Source organism: Belonocnema kinseyi, chromosome 10 (assembly GCF_010883055.1).
Source record: "Belonocnema kinseyi isolate 2016_QV_RU_SX_M_011 chromosome 10, B_treatae_v1, whole genome shotgun sequence".
NCBI lineage: Eukaryota > Metazoa > Arthropoda > Insecta > Hymenoptera > Cynipidae > Belonocnema > Belonocnema kinseyi.
In genome coordinates this window covers 24,520,553-24,539,770 of record NC_046666.1, presented here as the reverse complement: position 1 = coordinate 24,539,770, position 19,218 = coordinate 24,520,553, and the positions used below count along the sequence as shown (strand labels likewise).

The 19,218-nt window shown below is 32.0% G+C and overlaps 1 protein-coding gene across 1 annotated transcript; it reads right to left on the bottom strand.

The window, feature by feature from the left end:
• Window positions 1-2,555: 2,555 nt before the first annotated feature.
• LOC117181042 lies at window positions 2,556-9,226 on the bottom strand. Its single transcript, XM_033373609.1, has 4 exons — window positions 9,217-9,226; window positions 5,642-6,001; window positions 3,283-3,393; window positions 2,556-2,902 (listed from the first exon to the last, which is right to left on the bottom strand). The coding sequence occupies exons 1-4, from the start codon at window positions 9,224-9,226 to the stop codon at window positions 2,556-2,558; spliced, it is 828 nt and encodes a 275-aa protein (XP_033229500.1).
• Window positions 9,227-19,218: the final 9,992 nt, after the last annotated feature.

Here is a 19,218-nt window from a genome sequence, read left to right as displayed (position 1 = left end):
TAACTTTTGAAAAAAATGAATCTTTTAGATTGGCCTTTGGTACACTTGCTTAGTGTCCTAAACTAAAGGTCAAGTTCGTTAGCCAACCATTCTGTATGAAAATTCAAAAAGTGCGCACATTTTGAATATTTTTGAGACCACTTTTTAAAAATTCAAAAATTCTCTGTACGGTTATTCATAGTATTCAAAAAATTTAACAGTTTATCGAAAAGACTTTTTTGGAAAAATCCAAAATTACTGGAATTATAGAATTTTTCCAGTTCAAAAAAATAAATTAAATTAACAATTTAAGCCAAACAACGCATGATAAGAAAAAAAGTCTGGCAAAGAAAATCGTTGCTTTTTGAAAGCCCTGCAAGATTATCAATACAACTGTTTTAATTTGGTCCAAAAGTTGAAAATTCCAAATTTGAATGTAGCAAAAATTTTTGAAACCACATTTTTTAAAGATTTATAAATTCTATGTACAGTTGTTCATAGTACTCAGAAACTCAGACAATTTATTCCGATGACTTTTTTTTAAAAAAAGAAAATTATCAGAGTTTGAGCATTTTCAAAATCCAAAAGAAAACTAAAATGAACGTTTTAAGATGAACAACGCATGATAAGAAAAAAGTCAGGAGAAGAAAACCTTTACTTTTTAAAAGCCCTACAGGACTATGATAACAACTTTTTCAATTCGGTTGAAAAGTTCATCATTCCAAATTTGTTCATACCAAAAATAATGAAAAATTCCATTTTTTGGTCAAACTATGCAAGATACGAAAAAAATGAAAAAGCTCAAATTGCGCGCCCTGGGAGTAACTACAAATTCATAATGAATCACTTTTCGATATAAGCTACGAAAAAAATGAGAAAAAACTTGTTTATCCAAAAAAGAGCTATTTTCGATATTTTCGATAACATTCTAAATAAAAATATTAAATTTATTTGAAAAAACGACGCAAGGTGTAAACTTAAATTACCAGACAACGGTCGTTCGCCTGAAAAAATCTATAAATTTATTATCAATTATTTTTCGATAGGACGAGTAGATTTTCTCTTAATCGTAAACATAAGATTAAAAATAAAAAAATTAACTTTTTGGAAAAAGCACAGAAAAGACGAAAGAGGACATAGGGCTCCTATATAAGAGCCTATATAGGTTCCTGTATTAGTCTCTATGCAGATGCGCAGTAGTTTTTATTTAATCGTCAGAAATAATATTAAAAATTATAAAAAATAATAAAAACAAGGAAATAAGAATTAGTGTGATTCAATTTTTATGCATATTAAGAATTGTAATGATATACATTTATTGAAATCATACATGTTTCAGAGCTGCTTAGAATACAATTTAAAGCAAAATAAGAAACAAATACCAAATTAACAAATAATAAGAAACAAAAAAATCCCTGACAGAGTTACATAAAAAATGTATTATAATTGCTATGAAAGTGTTGCGTATAATGTAGAAAAGTTGACAGGTTGGATAAAATCGAGTGCGACGTACGAAATAAGTGATGAGAATGTGTTCGTTAAAGCCAAAAGAGCTTTAACAGAAGAGAGTTCAAAATCACAAAATTACAGTTGTCGGTCCGTTCATCTTTCATTTTAAAAGGTCTGTACCCGAGTGCGGAAGAAATGCAAATACTAAGCACGGATTGCGATTGCCATCAGTCGCGTGCCGTAGGTGCGCTCAAACTCTTAAGCTAAGCTTTTTGGAGAAAGAGAATTCACAATCATAAAATTACTGTGGTGGATGTTTTGAGTCTTAATTTTTAAATGTTTGCGCAAGAATGTGCGAAAATATAAAGACCGAGCGCGCAGCGCGAGGTAAATACATACTCGAGCGCGAAACGCGAGATAAATACAACATCGAGCGCGAAGCGTGATAACCAACAGTCGCACGCCCTAGATCTTGTGGAACCCCTGAATCTCATTTTTTTAGAAAATTTTAAAGTAATTTATAAATTCTAAACGACAGAAGATAATACTTTAACAAAAATTGGAATAATTCAATTTTAAATTAAATTTTATATTATTTTTATTTTTTCATTTTCTATAATTTTAATCATTCATAAACGAATTTTTAACGCATAGTTAAAGTTTTAAGATAAGAAACAGATTTTTTAATTTAAGTGTTGATTTATTAATAAAAATTAATTTTCTACTCTAAAAAAATTCAACAACATATGTGAATTTTCAGTCAATTCGGTGCATTTTCAACACAAAAAATGCCCCAGATATTAGACTGATTTTCCCTGAAGGACGAAATTCCGTGACTTATGCAAGATTTCCAGGCTTTTGATTCCTGAAGTAGCTCTGAAAAATCCTTCTGAAATGTCTTGAAATCTTAGGCATTTTTTGAAAATCTAATTTATGCATTTTGTCTTTCTTCTGCTGATCATTTAAAAACATAATTATAAAATATTATGGAAATATTCTATTTAAAATCTTTAATGTTGATAGCTTTTTAGTCTTTAGAGCAGGTGGTCTAAAAATAAATTCTTCACAAAGCTTTTATTTTAAATAAATTTTTATTCCTGTTATTGATAAAAGTATACATATCAGGATCACCAAGGACCATTATGCTGCTGATTATTATTATACCCTTGATTATTATGAAGTGAATGCATATAACTAGGTCCTGGAAGACTAGGATGTAATTGAATATTACTGGGTCCTGGATTATTGAGAACCTGATGGCTATTATAAGGCACTAGTTGATCGTGATTAAATTGATTCTCTTGATTTAATTGTTCATGAAGACCCAATTCTCCCATTAGTCTAGCACGCTTGATTGACGCAAATCCTAATGACTTTGTCGGAAATACTCTACATGTTTGGTCCATCAGACATTTGTCTTCAAGTTTTTTACAATCACATAAATATTTTCCAGGTGTTCCTTGAATGCAATAATCTGTAAGTGAGAAATATTTTTGTTAAATCTATAGTAAAACAATCTATTAAAATAAAAAAGTAGTTGGCAATTATCAAAAAGGGTCCAGTAGTGTGATTCAAGAAAAAAAAATAGGCAAGGTAGACAAGTAGGTGTAGAGGTAGTAAAAGAGATAAGTTATAGGCGTAGGAGATTTTAAAGGGATAATCACCTTTTTTTATAAAGAAAAAGAATTTAAAATTTTTTTTCTAATAAATGGTTCCGTAGCCTATTAATAATGTAATTTGGCCTTAATAGATCCTACAAAAATATTTAAATTAAAAAAAAAAAACATTTTCGAACCAATTCTTTTTGTTTATTCTTTGAGTAAACAAAGTGTTCAGACGGATAAATGTACTTACACTCAGTCAGTTCTTTAACAGAGAAAAGATGCTCCTGGAATTCTGGATTCAGGTTTTTACATTTCCAATAGAAGTTATCCTCATACCTACGCGATCTTCTAACGCAGGCCTCTGTAATAAATTAAATGATCTTTAAGGCCATGTGATGAGTGGGTCACGTGACCAGATTCCTACCTTACCGCAAATTTTTTAATTTTTAACTTATTATCATACGAAACGCGACATCGAGTTGAAAATTTGGCATACTAAACAAGAAGCACTAAGAATGGTGAGTCTGGTCCTAAATTTGTATAATTATGAAAAAAGTTTCTTGTTGTAAATAATTTTTTTTTGCTTTTTTCATAATTATTAAAATATAGGACCAGACCCACCTTCCTTAGTGCTTCTTATTTATTTTTCCAAATTTTCAACTCGATGTGATGCTTCGTGTTAAAATAAGTTGAGAAATAAAAAAAAGTGAGGGTAAGGTATGAATATGGTCACGTTACCCACTCGTCACATGGCCTTAAAAGCTATTATACACAGAAAAAAATGTAGACCCACATAACTTTTAACCAAATACTTGAATTTTCTATTAGAAAGATCATTTATTAAAACAAATATAATAGTTGATATTTCAACGCAACAAAAAAATATGTATTTTTTTTAAATCAAAAAAGGTTGAATATAAACAAGAAACATAAATTATCTGCGAAAAATGTAATAATTTACATGTCTTCCACGACATCTTTTAATTTTAAATAAGAAACAGTGTGATTCAAATAAAAGATACGAATTTCCAACAAAATAGATGAATCCTTAATCAAAATAAATTATTTTTGTCGACCAGTTACTTTTTTTTTCTCAAAAAAAAAAACAAATTTCTACCAAACGAGATTAAGTTTTAACTAAAAATTCAAAAGTAGTTTTGAGGCAATAGAGGACTTAGTCTGGTAAAAATCATCACCATTTTAGTTTCTAATCAAATTTTAAAAAAATCGATAAGGAAATGTTAATAGGAATAAAATAATGAAATCTTGTTGGTTTTTAAATCCCTTGAAATAATTGGATACAAACTCTTACGTTTTTATTACAGCTAAGTTGATTTTTTTTATAAGAAGGATCTATTTTTTTCAAATCTTGAAATTAATTTATCATATTCTTGAATATTTATTTTTAAAACTTAATAGAATGTGGTTGTTTCAGAGGAAATGGTAAAATCTTATATTTCGAGGTTTTTATTTATATTTATTATATATATTATATATATTTATTTATTTATTTTATCCTGGAAAAATGGAACAAACATGAAAAATAATTGTTTACTCATAACGGGTACGTGCATACGATATTGTTTATAAAAAACATATGATTTCAGGAATTTGTCGAAATACAGTCATGATTTTAAAGAATTTTATATTTCGAATAAGGAAAGCATGATTTATGGTCATTTTAAGGGAAATTTATGGTAACTTCTTATACATTTCCCAAAATTCAATTTAAAAATATCAACAAGAATTTACGAAAAATTGCTGTCATTTACATTAATTTTACAAATAAATAAGGTGAATTACCATAAATTATCCATAATGCCATTTTGAAAATTTCTATAAATTTCTGGAATTTATAAAAAAATGGTAATTTATGTTCATATTGAAAGTAATTTATGGTAAATTACTATCCATTGTCAGAAACTCGATTTAAACATGCATATCAATTTTCGAAAACTTCTGGAAATTTTTGTTTCTTTATGGTAATTTTACAGGTAAATATGGTAACGCATCCGAAATTACCCAAAATTTAATTTTTAACACTTTTGTCCATTTACGAAAATTTCTAACATTTTTTGGGAATTTATGGCAATATTGCAGATAGTTTGTGATAACTTACCATAAATTATGAAAATTTAATTTAAAAAAGTTTATATATTATCGAAAATTTATTAGCATTTCCAGTCATTTATAGTAAATTTACAGTTAAATGTGGTAACTTATAATAAAATCACCTAAAATTTAATTTTAAACATTTTTAGAAATTTCCTAGACTTCGTGGAAGTTTTGGTAATTTATGGTAATATCATAGGTACTTTGTGATAATTCACCATAAATGATCAAAAACGTCTATAAATTTCCGGCCATTTATGGCAATTTTTCAGTGAAATATGGTAACTTATCATAAATTACCCAAAATTCACTTTTAAATATTTTTATAAATTTCCAGAAATGATTGATAAGCTCATAGACATATAACTTTCATTAATTGCTTCTGACGTCACTTTTTAATTCCTAGGGAGTAAAAAATAGAGCTTTATCCCCACTTAATATTCTTTGAAAAGGGCTGAAATCATACATGTGACATAAAAATGTGTTTTTAAACTTACCCTGTGCTTCAAAAAAAGTATTTACATATTGTTTATTTATTATTTTGTTTGCTTGTTCTTCTCGTCTTTCACTCAATTGTCTTTGTACTCTTGGTATTACATGAGTATTTATTTGTCGCAGTTCTATTTCTTTTTCTCGCCTTTCCTTGTTTTGTTTTTCTTCTTGTTCTCGCGCTTCTTTTTGTCGCATTTTTTGCTGTGGTACCATTTCTTGTCGTGTTTGCAGAACTTGTTGTCCTTGCAATATTTGGTGTAGCAGTTGTGCTCGTGGTATTCCTTGTTGCTGTTCTAGTTGTTTTCGTATTGGAACGTAAGGTCTAGAATCAACACTTAATTTTTTACCCTTATCACTAGCACTAGCTCAATTGTAAAAAAGGTATAACAGACAGACAAACACTAAAAATCGCATTTTTGTTAATGCTAACAAAACTTTGCAATGAATTCACTTTCAATCAGCGAAACTCAAGAAATGAATATTCCTTTAGTTTTCTTGCTTTATATATAACAAATTCATCCCTTCTTTTGATCAAAGATATTGAATTGGGTCTTTATAATGCACATTTCCTGAAAATCGAAAATTGCCTAATTGTGATAAAAAATGCATTGTTTTGAACAATGTTTACAAACAAACACGGATATGGCTCCCATACATTTTCTCAGGCGCACTCGCTATGTATCTTTACTTTTACGAAATTGTAAAGCTTTCCATAACATTTCCGGAAAATAGGAATTAACCTAATTAAAATTAATTCTAAAAATAAATTAACAACTTTTACATTTTAAATAGTATGAATTTACATATTTAGAAACAATGCAACAATTATTGTGATTATGTAAATACCACATTTAAATGAGGGTGATACCAACAATATTTACAAATTAAATGTTATCATGTACGTATATTATTGTTAGAATTTGTATTTATTTATTTTAATCAATTTATTTATTTTTCATAAATATAGTTGTTATAAGAATTTGAATAATTTTACATTTTTGTATGTTTATAAAGACAAGGTAGAAATTTAATGTGCACAACTACGACATTTAAAGACCGGACACAATGGGCCTATTCAATTCGGGTCATTTTTTCCGTTAAGTGTGTTTTATTTTTTTGGCACCAAAAGTTTTTCTTATCTGCAATTTTCTTTCTTTTTTGACATTTTGTTTGGGATTCCCAAAGACACATTGGTGGATTGGTGGATGAACATTTTTTTTAAATTTGTATGTATAGCACATAGAAATCTGTTCAAATGCACCAAAAATGAAATCCACATTTTTTCTTTGAAAAAGAAAGTGATTTCAAAAGATTGAAGATATTTAAAGGTACCTTTTAAAATTTTACAAATGATGATTAGTTTTTAATCATTTGAAAGATGTACAGGAATTTAAAAGATTTTAGAGAATTCTTAGAGAAGTCAAGGAATTTTTTTGATATTTATAAAGTTTCGGAAGATTTGAAAAAATAAAAATAAATTGTAAATATTTCAAGTAATTAAAAAAATTTAACAACGTTTCAAGCATATTTTATTACTTTGAAGGAATTCCAAAGGATTTTCAAGGTATAAGGGAATTTTTAAAAATTGGAAAAAAGTTTCAAAGGTTTTCATTAGTTTTCATATTGTCTAGGAATTTTCAAAACTAACTTTAAATATTGTATGTTTTGTGGAGTACTTCAAAACTTTTAAAATATCTTGGAAATCCCTTCGAATTTGTGAAATTCCTTAAAATTTTTATAATCTTTTTGCATTTCTTTGAATTATTTGTTGACAATCCTGAATAAAATTTATCAAACCAACTTTATTCAGGATTGTCAACATATTAATCGAGTTAGAACACAATATTTCTCTTCAATTTTAGCGATGGAAAAAGAATAACATGTTACTTTTTCAATAAAATCCCCATGATTCTGTTTTCTAGGGTTCAAAAAAAACTCATAAGTGGAAAAAAGTTGTTTCGAGTTTTTAGCAGATATTAAAATAAAATAAAATGTTTTGATAATTCAAAGAAATTCAAAAAGATTTTAAAGATTTTAAGGAATTTCACAAATTCTAAGGGATGTCCAAGATATTTGAAAAGTTTTAAAGTGCTCCACAAAATTTCATCGGAATGAAAATATTTTAGGTTATTTTCAAAAATTCCAAAAATTTTGCAAGTATTTAAATAATTTGAAGGAAATCCAAAAGACTTAAAAGATTTTAAGAAATCTTGAAAATCTCTAGACTTTTTCTGGACATTTCAAAAGTTTCAAAGGATTTTAAAAAAGTTCCTAGGATTGAAAATATATATATATATATATATATATATATGAAAATTAAAAAAAAAATGTAAATAGATTTTAAAAATTTGAAATAATTTCAAAGGATTTCAAAGATTTCAAGAAATTCTTAAAAATTTTAAGGAATTTGAAAGATATTTTAAAAAAAGCTTCAAAGGAATTCAAAGAAATTATGCACGATTCAAAAAACTTTAGTTTATTTTTAAAAATATCAAAAAAAAATTAAATTGGTTTCAATACTTGAGAAGAATTCCAAAGAATTGAAAAGAATTTATGGAATTTTTAAAAAGCCCAAGCAATTTTCAAGATATTCAAAAAGTATAAAACGATTTCTTAAGATTTTAAAGGATTGCAAATATTTTAGGTTGTTTAAAAATATTCCAAGAATGTTCAAATATATTTCAGTAATTCAAAGAAATTCCATCGGATTTTAAAGAACTTGGGAAATATTTTTTAATTCAAAGAAATTTTCAAGAAAATTCAGAGGATTGAAAATACTGTTGGGTATATTTTTAAATTACAAGAAATTTTCAATGGTTTTCAGTAATTTAATAAGTTCCGAAGGTTTTTAAAGAAATTCAGTTTAACGAAACTAAAAAAAATCTTAAAGCATTAACAATATTCTAGGTGATATTTAAATATTGCAAGGCTTTTTTAAAAGATCTCAATAATCTAAGGTTTTTCAAGCTTTAAGGGAAGTTTCAAAAATTGAAAAAAAGTTTGAAGGGTTTTTAATAGTTTAAACTTATTGCAAAAGAGACACATTTTAAGACCAGCCTTAATATTTACACACAATTTAGGCGATTTTTGCGGTTTTTTTTTCGTTAGGGGTGGTTTTGCTTTTATGTCCTACAAATTTTCGTCATGTGTATTTTTAAATTTTTTCATATTTTTTATGGTGTGCAATGATACATTTAGGACCAGTATCAATGATCACCCTTTATTAGGATAAATAGGACTTGTTATTTTGCTTAAAGGTTTGCTTAATCCTTTGAGGGTGGTTTAAATCAATACTATTTTAATAAAAATGTTAACAATTTGATAATCAGATTTTTTAAATAATTTAACTCAATTTAGTTTTATCAAATTAAATAATTTTATAATAATAAATTTTATTAATTGATGCTTGTTAATTTAAAGCTTTTGCATATAAAATTCTTTTGTTATTTAGATGTAATTTTTTATATCCTGATTAATGAAATTGTAATGGTGTCGAGGATCATTTGCGTAAATAAGAATCTTAATTTTCATAGGCGGAAATAAATTTTTCAAATCTTCAGTGCTTTTACCCAATATTTACCTGATACCATTCTCTTGTATGGGGCTCTTAAAACATGACAAACAATTTAACAACTTACATCCTATAGCTAGTGAATAAATTAAAATTAAATATTTTAAAGAATTCTTGAAAATTCCAAAGATTTATGAAATTATTCATAAATCTTTTAAGGATTTCTCATAGTTTACGTTTTTTAAAAGATTTAATGAAATAAAAACAAACATTGCAAAAAATTTTTAGTATATTTTGATAATTTCCAGGATTTTCACGTGCTTTTAAAGATTTTAGGGAATTCTTAAAAATTTCAAAAACTTTTCAAGATACTTTAATAGTTTTCAAGAATGTAAAATAATTCATAGGATTTAAAGTATTTTAGGATATTTTAAAAATTTTCAAGAGGTTTGTATAAAACCTTTAAGGGATTTAAAAAGAATTTAAAGAATTTAAAAGACCTTTCGATATTTTAAACAATTCTTCTAAGATTTAAATAGATTTCCATAATTTAAAGGATTTTAAAGATTTTAAAGTATTTAAAGATTTAAGGAAATTTCTAAAATATCTGAAGAATTTTCTAGGAGTTTAAAGAGATTCAAAGGATTTAAAAAATGTCATAGAATTGATATAAATTTAGGGGATTTTAAAAATATTCTAGCAAATTAAAAAAAATTTGTAATTGGTTGCAGGAATTAGAATGGATTTAAAATCATTTAGACAACTTTTACAAATTCTAAGAAATTTTCAAGGTATTTAAAACGTTTCAAAGGATTTCAGAAATATCATAGAATTTAAAATAATGTAGGGCATTTTTAAGAACTCTAACAAATTTTAAATAGATTTCAATAATTCAAAGGAATTTCAAAGAAATTTTAACAGTTTAGAGAATTTCGAAATGTTCCATTGAATTTTCGAATTATTTTAAAACTTAATAAGTGTTTCAAAAAATGTCAAACTATCTAAAAGTTTTTAGGATTTAAAAAAAAACTCCAAGAAATTTTGAATATATTTTGATCATGCGAAGGAATTTCAAGCGTTTTTAAAGATTTAAAGGAATTCTTAAAATTTTAAGAAATTTTCAAGATATTTTAAAATTTTCTATGAATTTAAAAAAAACATAAGATTAAAAGTATTTTAGGATATTTTTAAAAATTCTAATAATTACATTTTGATCCGAGAAGGTATTAGATTTGTGTAAAATTTGATCCCCCCAGTTTTTGTCAAATGTCCACGTTTTGAGACCCACTGAATCCGAAAAACCGGTTTTTATGAATGAGCTGCCTGCCTGTCTGTATATATTTATGTATGCATGCGCGTGTGTGTATTTATGTATGTGCGTATATGTATTTATGTATGCATTTATGTATGCGTGCATGTGTGTATGTATGTATGTATTTATGTATGGATGAATGTGTGTATGGATGTATACATGTATGTTTGTATGCATGTGTGTGTATAAATTAGTATGTCTTCTTGTGAACACGATAATTTAAAAAAAAAAAAATCTATTAGATTGCCCTTTAGTACACTCGTTTAGTGTCCTAAACTAAAAGTCAAGTTCGTTAGCCAGCCATTTTGGATGAAAACTAAGAAAGTGGGCACATTTTAAATATTTTCAAGACCACTTTTTTTAAAATTCAAAAATTCTTTACAAGCAACGCATGATACGAAAAAAAGTCTTGAGAAGAAAAACATTGCTTTCTGAAAGCCCTGCAAGATTATGATAACAACTTTTTAATTTGATCGAAAAGTTGAAAATTCCAAATTTAATCGTACCAACTATTTTTGACACCACATTTTTTCAAGATTCAGAAATTCTATGTACGGATGTTCATTGTACTCAGAAAGTCAAACAATTTATCTCTACGACTTTTTTTTATTAAAAGAAAATTATCATGGTTAAAGCATTTTCAAAATAAAAAAAAAAAACTAAAATGAACATTTTAAGCCAAACAACGGATGGTACGAAAAAATTCAAGAAAACAAAAAACGTTGCGTTTTGAAAGCCCTGCAAGATTGTAATAACAACTTTTTCAATTTGGTCGAAAAGATGAACCTTCCAAATTTGATCGTATCAAAAAGAATGAAAAATCCAAAAATGCCATTTTTTGGTCAATCTATGCACGATAAGAAAAAAATGAAAAAGCTTAAATTGCACGCCCTGGAAAGAACTACAGATTTATAATGAATCACTTCACGACACAAGCTACGAAAAACAATGAGACAAGACTTGTTCATCCAAAAAAAGCTATACTTTTTGATAGGACAGGTAGTTTTTGCTTTAGTCGTAAAAAATAACATTCGAAATAAAAACATTAAATTGTTTTTAAAAGCGACACAAAGTATGAACTAAAGTTAACAAACAAAATTTTTCGCCTAAAAATATATATAAATTTATTATTAATCATTTTTCGATAGGACGAGTAAATTTTCTTTTAATCGTAAAAAATAAGATTAAAATAAAAAAATTAAATTTTTGGAAAAAGCACAGAAAAGAAGAAAACGGAGATAGGATCCTATATAGGAACCTATATGAGTTTCTGTAGTTTTTTTTATATTGTTTGATAATTTAAAGAAATTCCAAAGGAAATGGAATATTTAAAAGTATTTAAAAAATTTCCAAGGAATGTTCAAGAAATTTAAAGTTTTAAAGGATTTCAAAAAATATCAAAGCATTGAAAATAATTTAGGTTGTTTCAAAAACTCCATAAAATTTCAAAAAGATTTCAATAATTTACAGGCATTTAGATATTTCAGGGAATTCCTAAATACGTCAAGGAATTATAAAATTATTGAAAAAAAACTTTTGAAAGACTTTGAAAGATTTCAATTAATTTAAAACATTTTAGGATATTGGAAAAAATTCTAAGAAATTTTCAATATATTTTGATAATTTGAAGGAAATCTAAAGGATTTTTAAAGATTTAAGGGAATTCTGAGAAATTCCTAATCATTTTAAAAATATTCAAAAAAAATAACCTAATAATCTTTGGACTCGCCGAGAAGAGCAGTGATCATGGCTCCACTATCAAAGAAATCCCAATGTCCACAGTTTCTGAGATTTTTTCTAAAATAGTCCCAAATAGCATGCTCAATAACAGTCGTGACTACAGACTTGGTATTTTCTCGCAGACGCAATCAAGGCCTCGGCCGATGAAACTGATATGTGTCTTATCGGAAGCAGCGCATGCGCTCTCTCGGTCTTTCCTCAATGCGAAGAAGGGTACCGGCAACCTGAAGGATGCCGGCAGAATCAACAGACTGAAATCAATCAGAAGTCAAGAGAGAGCTTGCCTCTCGTCTGAAACTGGGAAAAGTAGATCTCGCGGTGGAGTATCGTCGTTAAAAAGGTGTAACTTTGACAAACGTCACTTCAAGCAAGTAGTACCACGTGTCTCTCCTACCACTACCAATATCCCCTATGCTAACGCACGCAAGACGACTGACTCCAGCAACTCTTACATCACACTTTACTGCCAGCACGTCAGGGGCGTACGTACTAAATTAAATTCCCTGAGTCAAGCTATTCCATTGAGTTTTTACAAAGTCATAATTTTTTCCGAGACATGGCTCCATACTAATATTGATCGTGTCGAGTTAGGTTTCTCGATAGAAAATTAAACTTTTTGTTTAATTATTTATCTTGTTTAATTGGAAATTCAAGATAATGCTTGAATTATATTGAAAATTCGTCTTTTTTCAAAGTAAATTAATTGTTATAAGCCACGGCTCAAAGAGAAGGAGCACCAAACGAACTTTGAGTTCTTCCCCTTTGAGCACCGCTTGAAAAATTCATGGGAAATTTTCAAGTATATATCTACGGGTTGAACTCAAAATTCTTCGGTACTTCATAACGATTTCGCTTGCTCCTATTGTTATTTTCCAGCCCCTTTAGAAACTTTCTCTTTAAAATCTGGAAAACATCTGTTTGGAAGGCAAAAGTTTGGCTCGCCTATATCTACCTGCCGTCTCAGTTCGTGACTGGAATGACAATCTAAGTTTTAGCTTCTCTCTTTTAATTTTATCTGTCCTCTCTTTCTTTCTTTGAAAATTCTAGCAAATTGTTTCTATTTCGGTCTTCCTTAATCTATCGGATTTTTCCCATTTTTTATTTTACCTTTTAAACTCTAATCAAGTTTAATGGGTATTTTGAAGTTAGAAAAAAAACTAGATAAATAAACAACTTTGATTAATTTAGTAATAGGCTGGTTAATAATAAAAACATGAGATGGAATGAACTTTAATATTTTAATTCCACTGAAGAGATTCAAATTCAATAGTTGTCGGGAATTACATTAGTTCCGTTTCGTACGGCCTTTTCGTATATTTAATATATATTCTATGAAGATTATCCTAATTTCTTAGACTTTAAGGCGAACGAATAAAATAGGTTTTATTACAATCCGCGCATTTTAGATACATATTTTGTTTTCACGCATATTTTGCGTTTCTTTTCTTTCCTTGAGCCATTTTCAATAGTAATAGTTTTTATAATATTCCAATTGATAGTTTTATTTTTACCGTTTTATGTAATATAGAATTTTTATTTTTCCTAAAATTTAAATTTATTGTAACATTTTAGTTATATTGAGACGTTCAGCTTTCGGGGAGACGGTGGGAGCCTTTTCCGCTATACGTTATTTTCTCTCTCCTGCTCACCACTGGCCAATCTGCGGCCTGGGTCCTATTCTTCCTTCAAGCCAAGAGCGTCCTGCGCTCTGGTCCGGCTGCGTGCGGCCGAAATGAGTTCAGTTGATCTTCCACTTCTAAAGTATCCGGTTAATATTTTGTCTATGCGATCATATAGTGTATTTGAATAAAATAAAAATAGAGTGCTGTTCAAAATAAGAATCTTTTTATTTCCACAACCCGGATCCCTTTCCAGGACTTCAATATCATTGAGGAATTCCAGCTCTACAAATACTTCTACGGCGTGGAAAATTCACCAAGCATTATAGTCGTCGAGAGATTATAGTTACCTGAATATCTACACGCTGCTTCCAGAATCAGGCCGAGGTTCGTTACCGTTTGGGAAGCATTTTCTTTTACTTTTCTCTCCTTTTCTTTTTTTTTCATATCTTATTTCTTTCTTACCTTCCCCTCCCTTCTCCTCGTATGTTTCCTATTCTATCTCCTTCGCTAAATCCGATTAAACTGTCCTCTAGCTGTACTATCTTGAACCAGTTACACCGCGCTACCAGAGCGGGATAGCAGGGATTGACCTCGCGTTTTTTATACATTTCTTTATAATATATTTTGTACCTATTTTTACTTACTTCCTCGTATTTGTTTATCTTATTCGTGCCAACATTTGATTTATTATGTTTTCTCCTTTATTGCTGATTATTCAGGAAATCGGAAATTTACGCGTTAATGTAAGCACCACCATCTTTTAATATTTATACCCCCCCCCCCCCCCCCCCTACCGAACTTTGTATTTGCTGTCTTTCCATAACTTTTAAGTTTAGACACCTACCTCGAAGGTGCCAGTAGAAAATCGGTCAACTGTTTTCGGCTTACCACCTTTATCCCCCTTGGCTCAGCCAGTGAGACCTTTCCGCAGTTCGTTGTAAACGAGGATATGCTGTACATCCCAACCGGTAGTTCCCTGGAATATTTTCCAAAGTCCCCTGTACAGGCTTTCAGTAATATTCGGCGTAAAGTTTTTTAACCCCCTCCCTTTTTTTTCTTCTACTGTGTTGTAATTTCAGTACAGTGTTAATAGAAATTGATTCTTTCGTAATCGACTTCAAACGTGCGGACGATATTCTTGCCGACATAGTATTCACTTTCAACCGCCCCCCCCCCTTCTCTTGCTTTTTTTTCTTCTAATGCAATCCGAGTTATAAGATATCCCCCCACCTTTGTGCGGAACGCTTAAACACGAAAGGGTTTAAAAACAAATTGGCGGCCCAATCGTGGGGCTTAGAATTGGTTTTTCTTTCTAATTTTCAACTAAGTTCAAAACACGTTCCTTTTTCCCTGCAGATCATGCTCTGCTCACCGAGCACGCCAGGTCGCGGTCGCAGTAGGCCAACTACGCGCACAATGGACACGCGACAGAATCGGGTTTCCGAGTGTAATCAAGAAAATTTTGTGGCGCTCAACCAAAATGACGAGGTCGAGTCTAATCGCGCGGATGTTAGCCCACTTCCCCCACCGTGCCGTGTACTCTCTCACTCTCCTAGCCCGCGCTTTAGCAGTCGATCCATCCCAGTAAGATCTATTACCAGCCCGCGTAATATTTCCTTTCAAATACCGGAAATTACTCAGTTCAAACCGGTACCCAACACAGAGCCATTTGCGCGACCCAGTAGTCAGCCAGACTGCACCTTTATTCCGTGTATTCCCGCCCCTCCACTTACTCACGTCAATCGGTCCACATCGATCCCTGTTTCTACACTTCCTTCACAACGCGTTCTGTCAGGCAGGAATACTAATCTGCTTACGGAAGTTCCATTTACAAATTTTAGAGCCGTGATTCGGGCTTCTCGCTCTCCCGACGTACCACGCCCCACATTCGCTGGATTAGAATACGATTGAGCCCGTTTATTGGTCACGTTCAGTGTCCATCTCGCTAACTAACGACGCCGCGAAATGGTTCGAGATATACAAAAATTTGTCACTCCCATGGGAAAAATCCCGAAACCTCATTACACAGCATTTCGCTAGGGTCTCCGCGCTTAACAGACTTCATATAAGGTTATACGTGACAAAGCAGGGGAAGAAGGAGACCGTCAAAGTTTACCTGCAACGAAAGTATTTCTTAGTCCTTCGTCTCTTACCCGAAGCCCCAGAGGGACAAATCGTGGGTTTGCTTTTAGAATCCCTGAAGCCCTCAATTAAGAGAAAATTGCGCTCGGGAACACTCACTTCTTTTGAGGATCTTTACGAACGCGCTATGCAGGCTGAAGCCGACGAAATAGAGGAAATGCCGCGTAAAGATTCTCGTGACGTCACGAAGTCGAAAGCGAATGCTTTAGCGATGTCTCACCCACAAACGATACAGGATTCGGTTCCAGCAATGCCCCGCTCCCTCCCTCAATGCTATTACTGCTCTGAACGTCACTTTCATCGAGACTGTCCCGTAATCCGTGCCCGACAATCTGAAGCTCTTCCGGGAAACTAGCGAGCTCGGGCGGCCGAAGTCTCAGAACCGACCATCCCAGCCGAAATTGGCGCACGCCATCTTAAGTGCCGTTTATTCTGATCTCAGCAGCCTTCCTCGTGTCGTTTACGCATGCTATTACGAAATAGTAGGGATAACGTGGGTCCGCGCGGGTCCCGAAGTCAGTCGAAAAGATTGGGGAGTGCTATTCTTTTGGGAGCTCAAAGGGTGAGCGACGTTTGGTTTCCTGTCTGCGTTCAGAGTAGATCAAGCAGGGAGTTACATACTCTAACAGTGATTTATAGGAAAGCAAATGCAATCCTAAATTTGAACAGTTTTGCAACGTTCAGGCTATTTAACACGGTTTTCTCTCTCTTTATATTCAGTGTAATTCATAAAATAATTTAGTAATTAAATATGCATAAGTTGACGTTTAATTTTGTGACAGCTTTGTACTTCATTTTATGAAGACCTCGCTGTGCAGAATTAGATGTTAATTTAGGAATCGAAGGTAAATAATTTTGAGTGATTTTCTGAAAGTAAAGTCTTTAAATAAAATGTGAGTCAAGAGAGGATTTATTTCGTGACAGCTTTGTACTCTATCCTAATCGATGGAAACCTCGCTGTGCGAATAAGTTTTCAATTGTAAGCTCTGAACTTTTATATAATTCATGCAACGATTTGCGTTACAGCTTTGCACTCTACTTCGTGGAGACCTCGCTGTGCGGAATCTTTGCACCTATTTTGAAAGTAATTTGAAGAATAGTATTAGTTAATTCAAGTGAGTCTGACTGAACCGATTGTCTTGAGTGATCCCAAGCATTTCATCTTTGGAAAATTAACGGTTCTCAAGTAAAAATTATAGATTATAGATCCACAGAGGGCTGTATCTCACGCGAATTTCCTAGTTGCGAATTATTTCGCATTCAAAGGCCCCCGGATCCTTAAAAACAAATTTTTGTTCGCAGTAAATCAGGAGGAAACTATCTTAATTCCAAGGATTGCATTATTAGTTAATTTTAATAATAAAGTTGTTAGGGCTACATTTAATATCCTTCCAGCATTGGAACCGACGGTGATAATCGGTTACAATCTGCTGATTAGGACACAGCAATTAGCATATTGAACTAATTTTCAATAATTGATCGCATTATTGAAACTGATCGATATGTGACATTTATATTAAATAAAAGTAAATTTATTGAAGAATATATTAAAGAATATCATTAAAGAATCTCAATTATTAAGAATTATAAGAGACAAGAGAAACGTTACAGCGTCTACCTAAGTCCCCTTCCCCACGCATACGAGGTTACCCCTGCGGACACGGACGTCGAAGTCCAAAATAATTTTCCAAACGAATTCAAATTGCAATTTTTAAATCTCGTACGAGAACACGCCTCTCTTTTTCACGACGGAGGCCATCTAAAGCAGACGCTTGCAGCCGTTCAACACGAGATCCGTCCTTTCCGTGAAGCCCCACGTCGATATTCCGAAAAGAAACGACAGTATATCGACCTTCAAGTGCGCGAGATGCTCCCCGACGGAATTATCGAACCCACTTCTTCCCCATTTAGTGCGGCAGTAGTCATCGCCGGAAAAAAGGACGGAGGTTATAGGTTTTGCGTCAACTACCGTCGGCTAAAAAAAGCAACAATAGACGCTCCCCAATGTCTCCTTCGAATTCATGAGACTTTAAAGGAGCTCGGTACAGCTAAGATTTTCTTAACTCTAAATCTTAAGAGTGGTTACTGGCGGGTCCCAATTTCTTCGGGGTCGCGTCAATACACAGCTTTCTCCACGCCCGAAGGAGGCCAGTTTCAATTTAGGTTAATGCCCCTTGGTCTGAAAAATGCGCTAGGTACCTTCCAAAACCTTATACGGCAGATTCTCGCCGAGCAATGGGGTACATTCGCGGTTGCGTACCTGGATGATATTATCGTCTATTCGGGTAACTGGCAAGAGCACCTATTACAATTCGCTATCGTTTTTAAACGTCTATCCATCTACGGACTTACAGTCTCACCGAAAAAGTGTAGTTTCGGTCAAACTACACTTCCTTATCTCGGACACGTTCTCGGCACCAGGGGGAATTCAGCACAACTCATTCATATCGAAGCTATTAAAAACGCCTCTTCTCTACCCACGCGCAAAGAAATGCGCTCTTTTCTCGGGATATGTAACTAGGTTAAAGAATAAATCCCGAATTCCTCAATTATTCTAGCCCCGTTGTCAGGCTTACTCTCGACGAAACATCCCTTCAAGCTGACTCCTGAAAAAGTAAGGGATTTCGAAACTGCCAAACTCGCATTTCAAGCACCGATAACTCTCAGCCATTCAGACCCCTCTTTACAATTTGATCTTCAAATGATGCAAGTGCACGAGAAATGGGCGCTGTCCTAATGCAAGGGAAATCAAATGGTAAGCGTCGTATAATCTCGGTTGCGAGTGCAAAATTCTCCATCACCGAAGCAAGGTACCACTGCAACGAGCAGGAGTGCCTTGCGACCGTGTAGGCCATAAAAGGGTATCGCGCATTTTTAGAGGATCAACCTTTTATTTTACGCACAGATAGTTAAACATTCGTCTGGTTAGAACGCCAAAAAAATACTCGCGATAAGCTCATGCGCTGGGACTTATTTCTCAGTGGGTTTCCGCGTATTGTCTAACACGTACCTGGAAAAGAGAACGAGCTTCTCAATGCTCTTTCACGCCACCCATATCCCAATGAAATGTCGCCGGGTGAACCCTATCTCGAGCCAATGTTGTCACCAACACGCTCTTCGATGGACACCACGATTACGAACCGCGTTCCCGTCCTCAGCGCCGTGCAAACTGCAAGCATATCGCCGTTGTTTCAAGAAGTCCTAGCTGCTCAACAGGAGGATCGAATTATCACCCGCAATGCTTTGGGTTAGCGA

Excerpts from the sequence above, each read along its gene's own strand:
- LOC117181042 (XM_033373609.1), bottom strand. Across the intron at positions 3,394-5,641 it reads TACTTTTTTTGAAGCACAGG|AGGCCTGCGTTAGAAGATCG; the intron begins GTAAGTTTAAAA and ends AATTTATTACAG. Across the intron at positions 2,903-3,282 it reads TGTTAAAGAACTGACTGAGT|ATTATTGCATTCAAGGAACA; the intron begins GTAAGTACATTT and ends TCTCACTTACAG.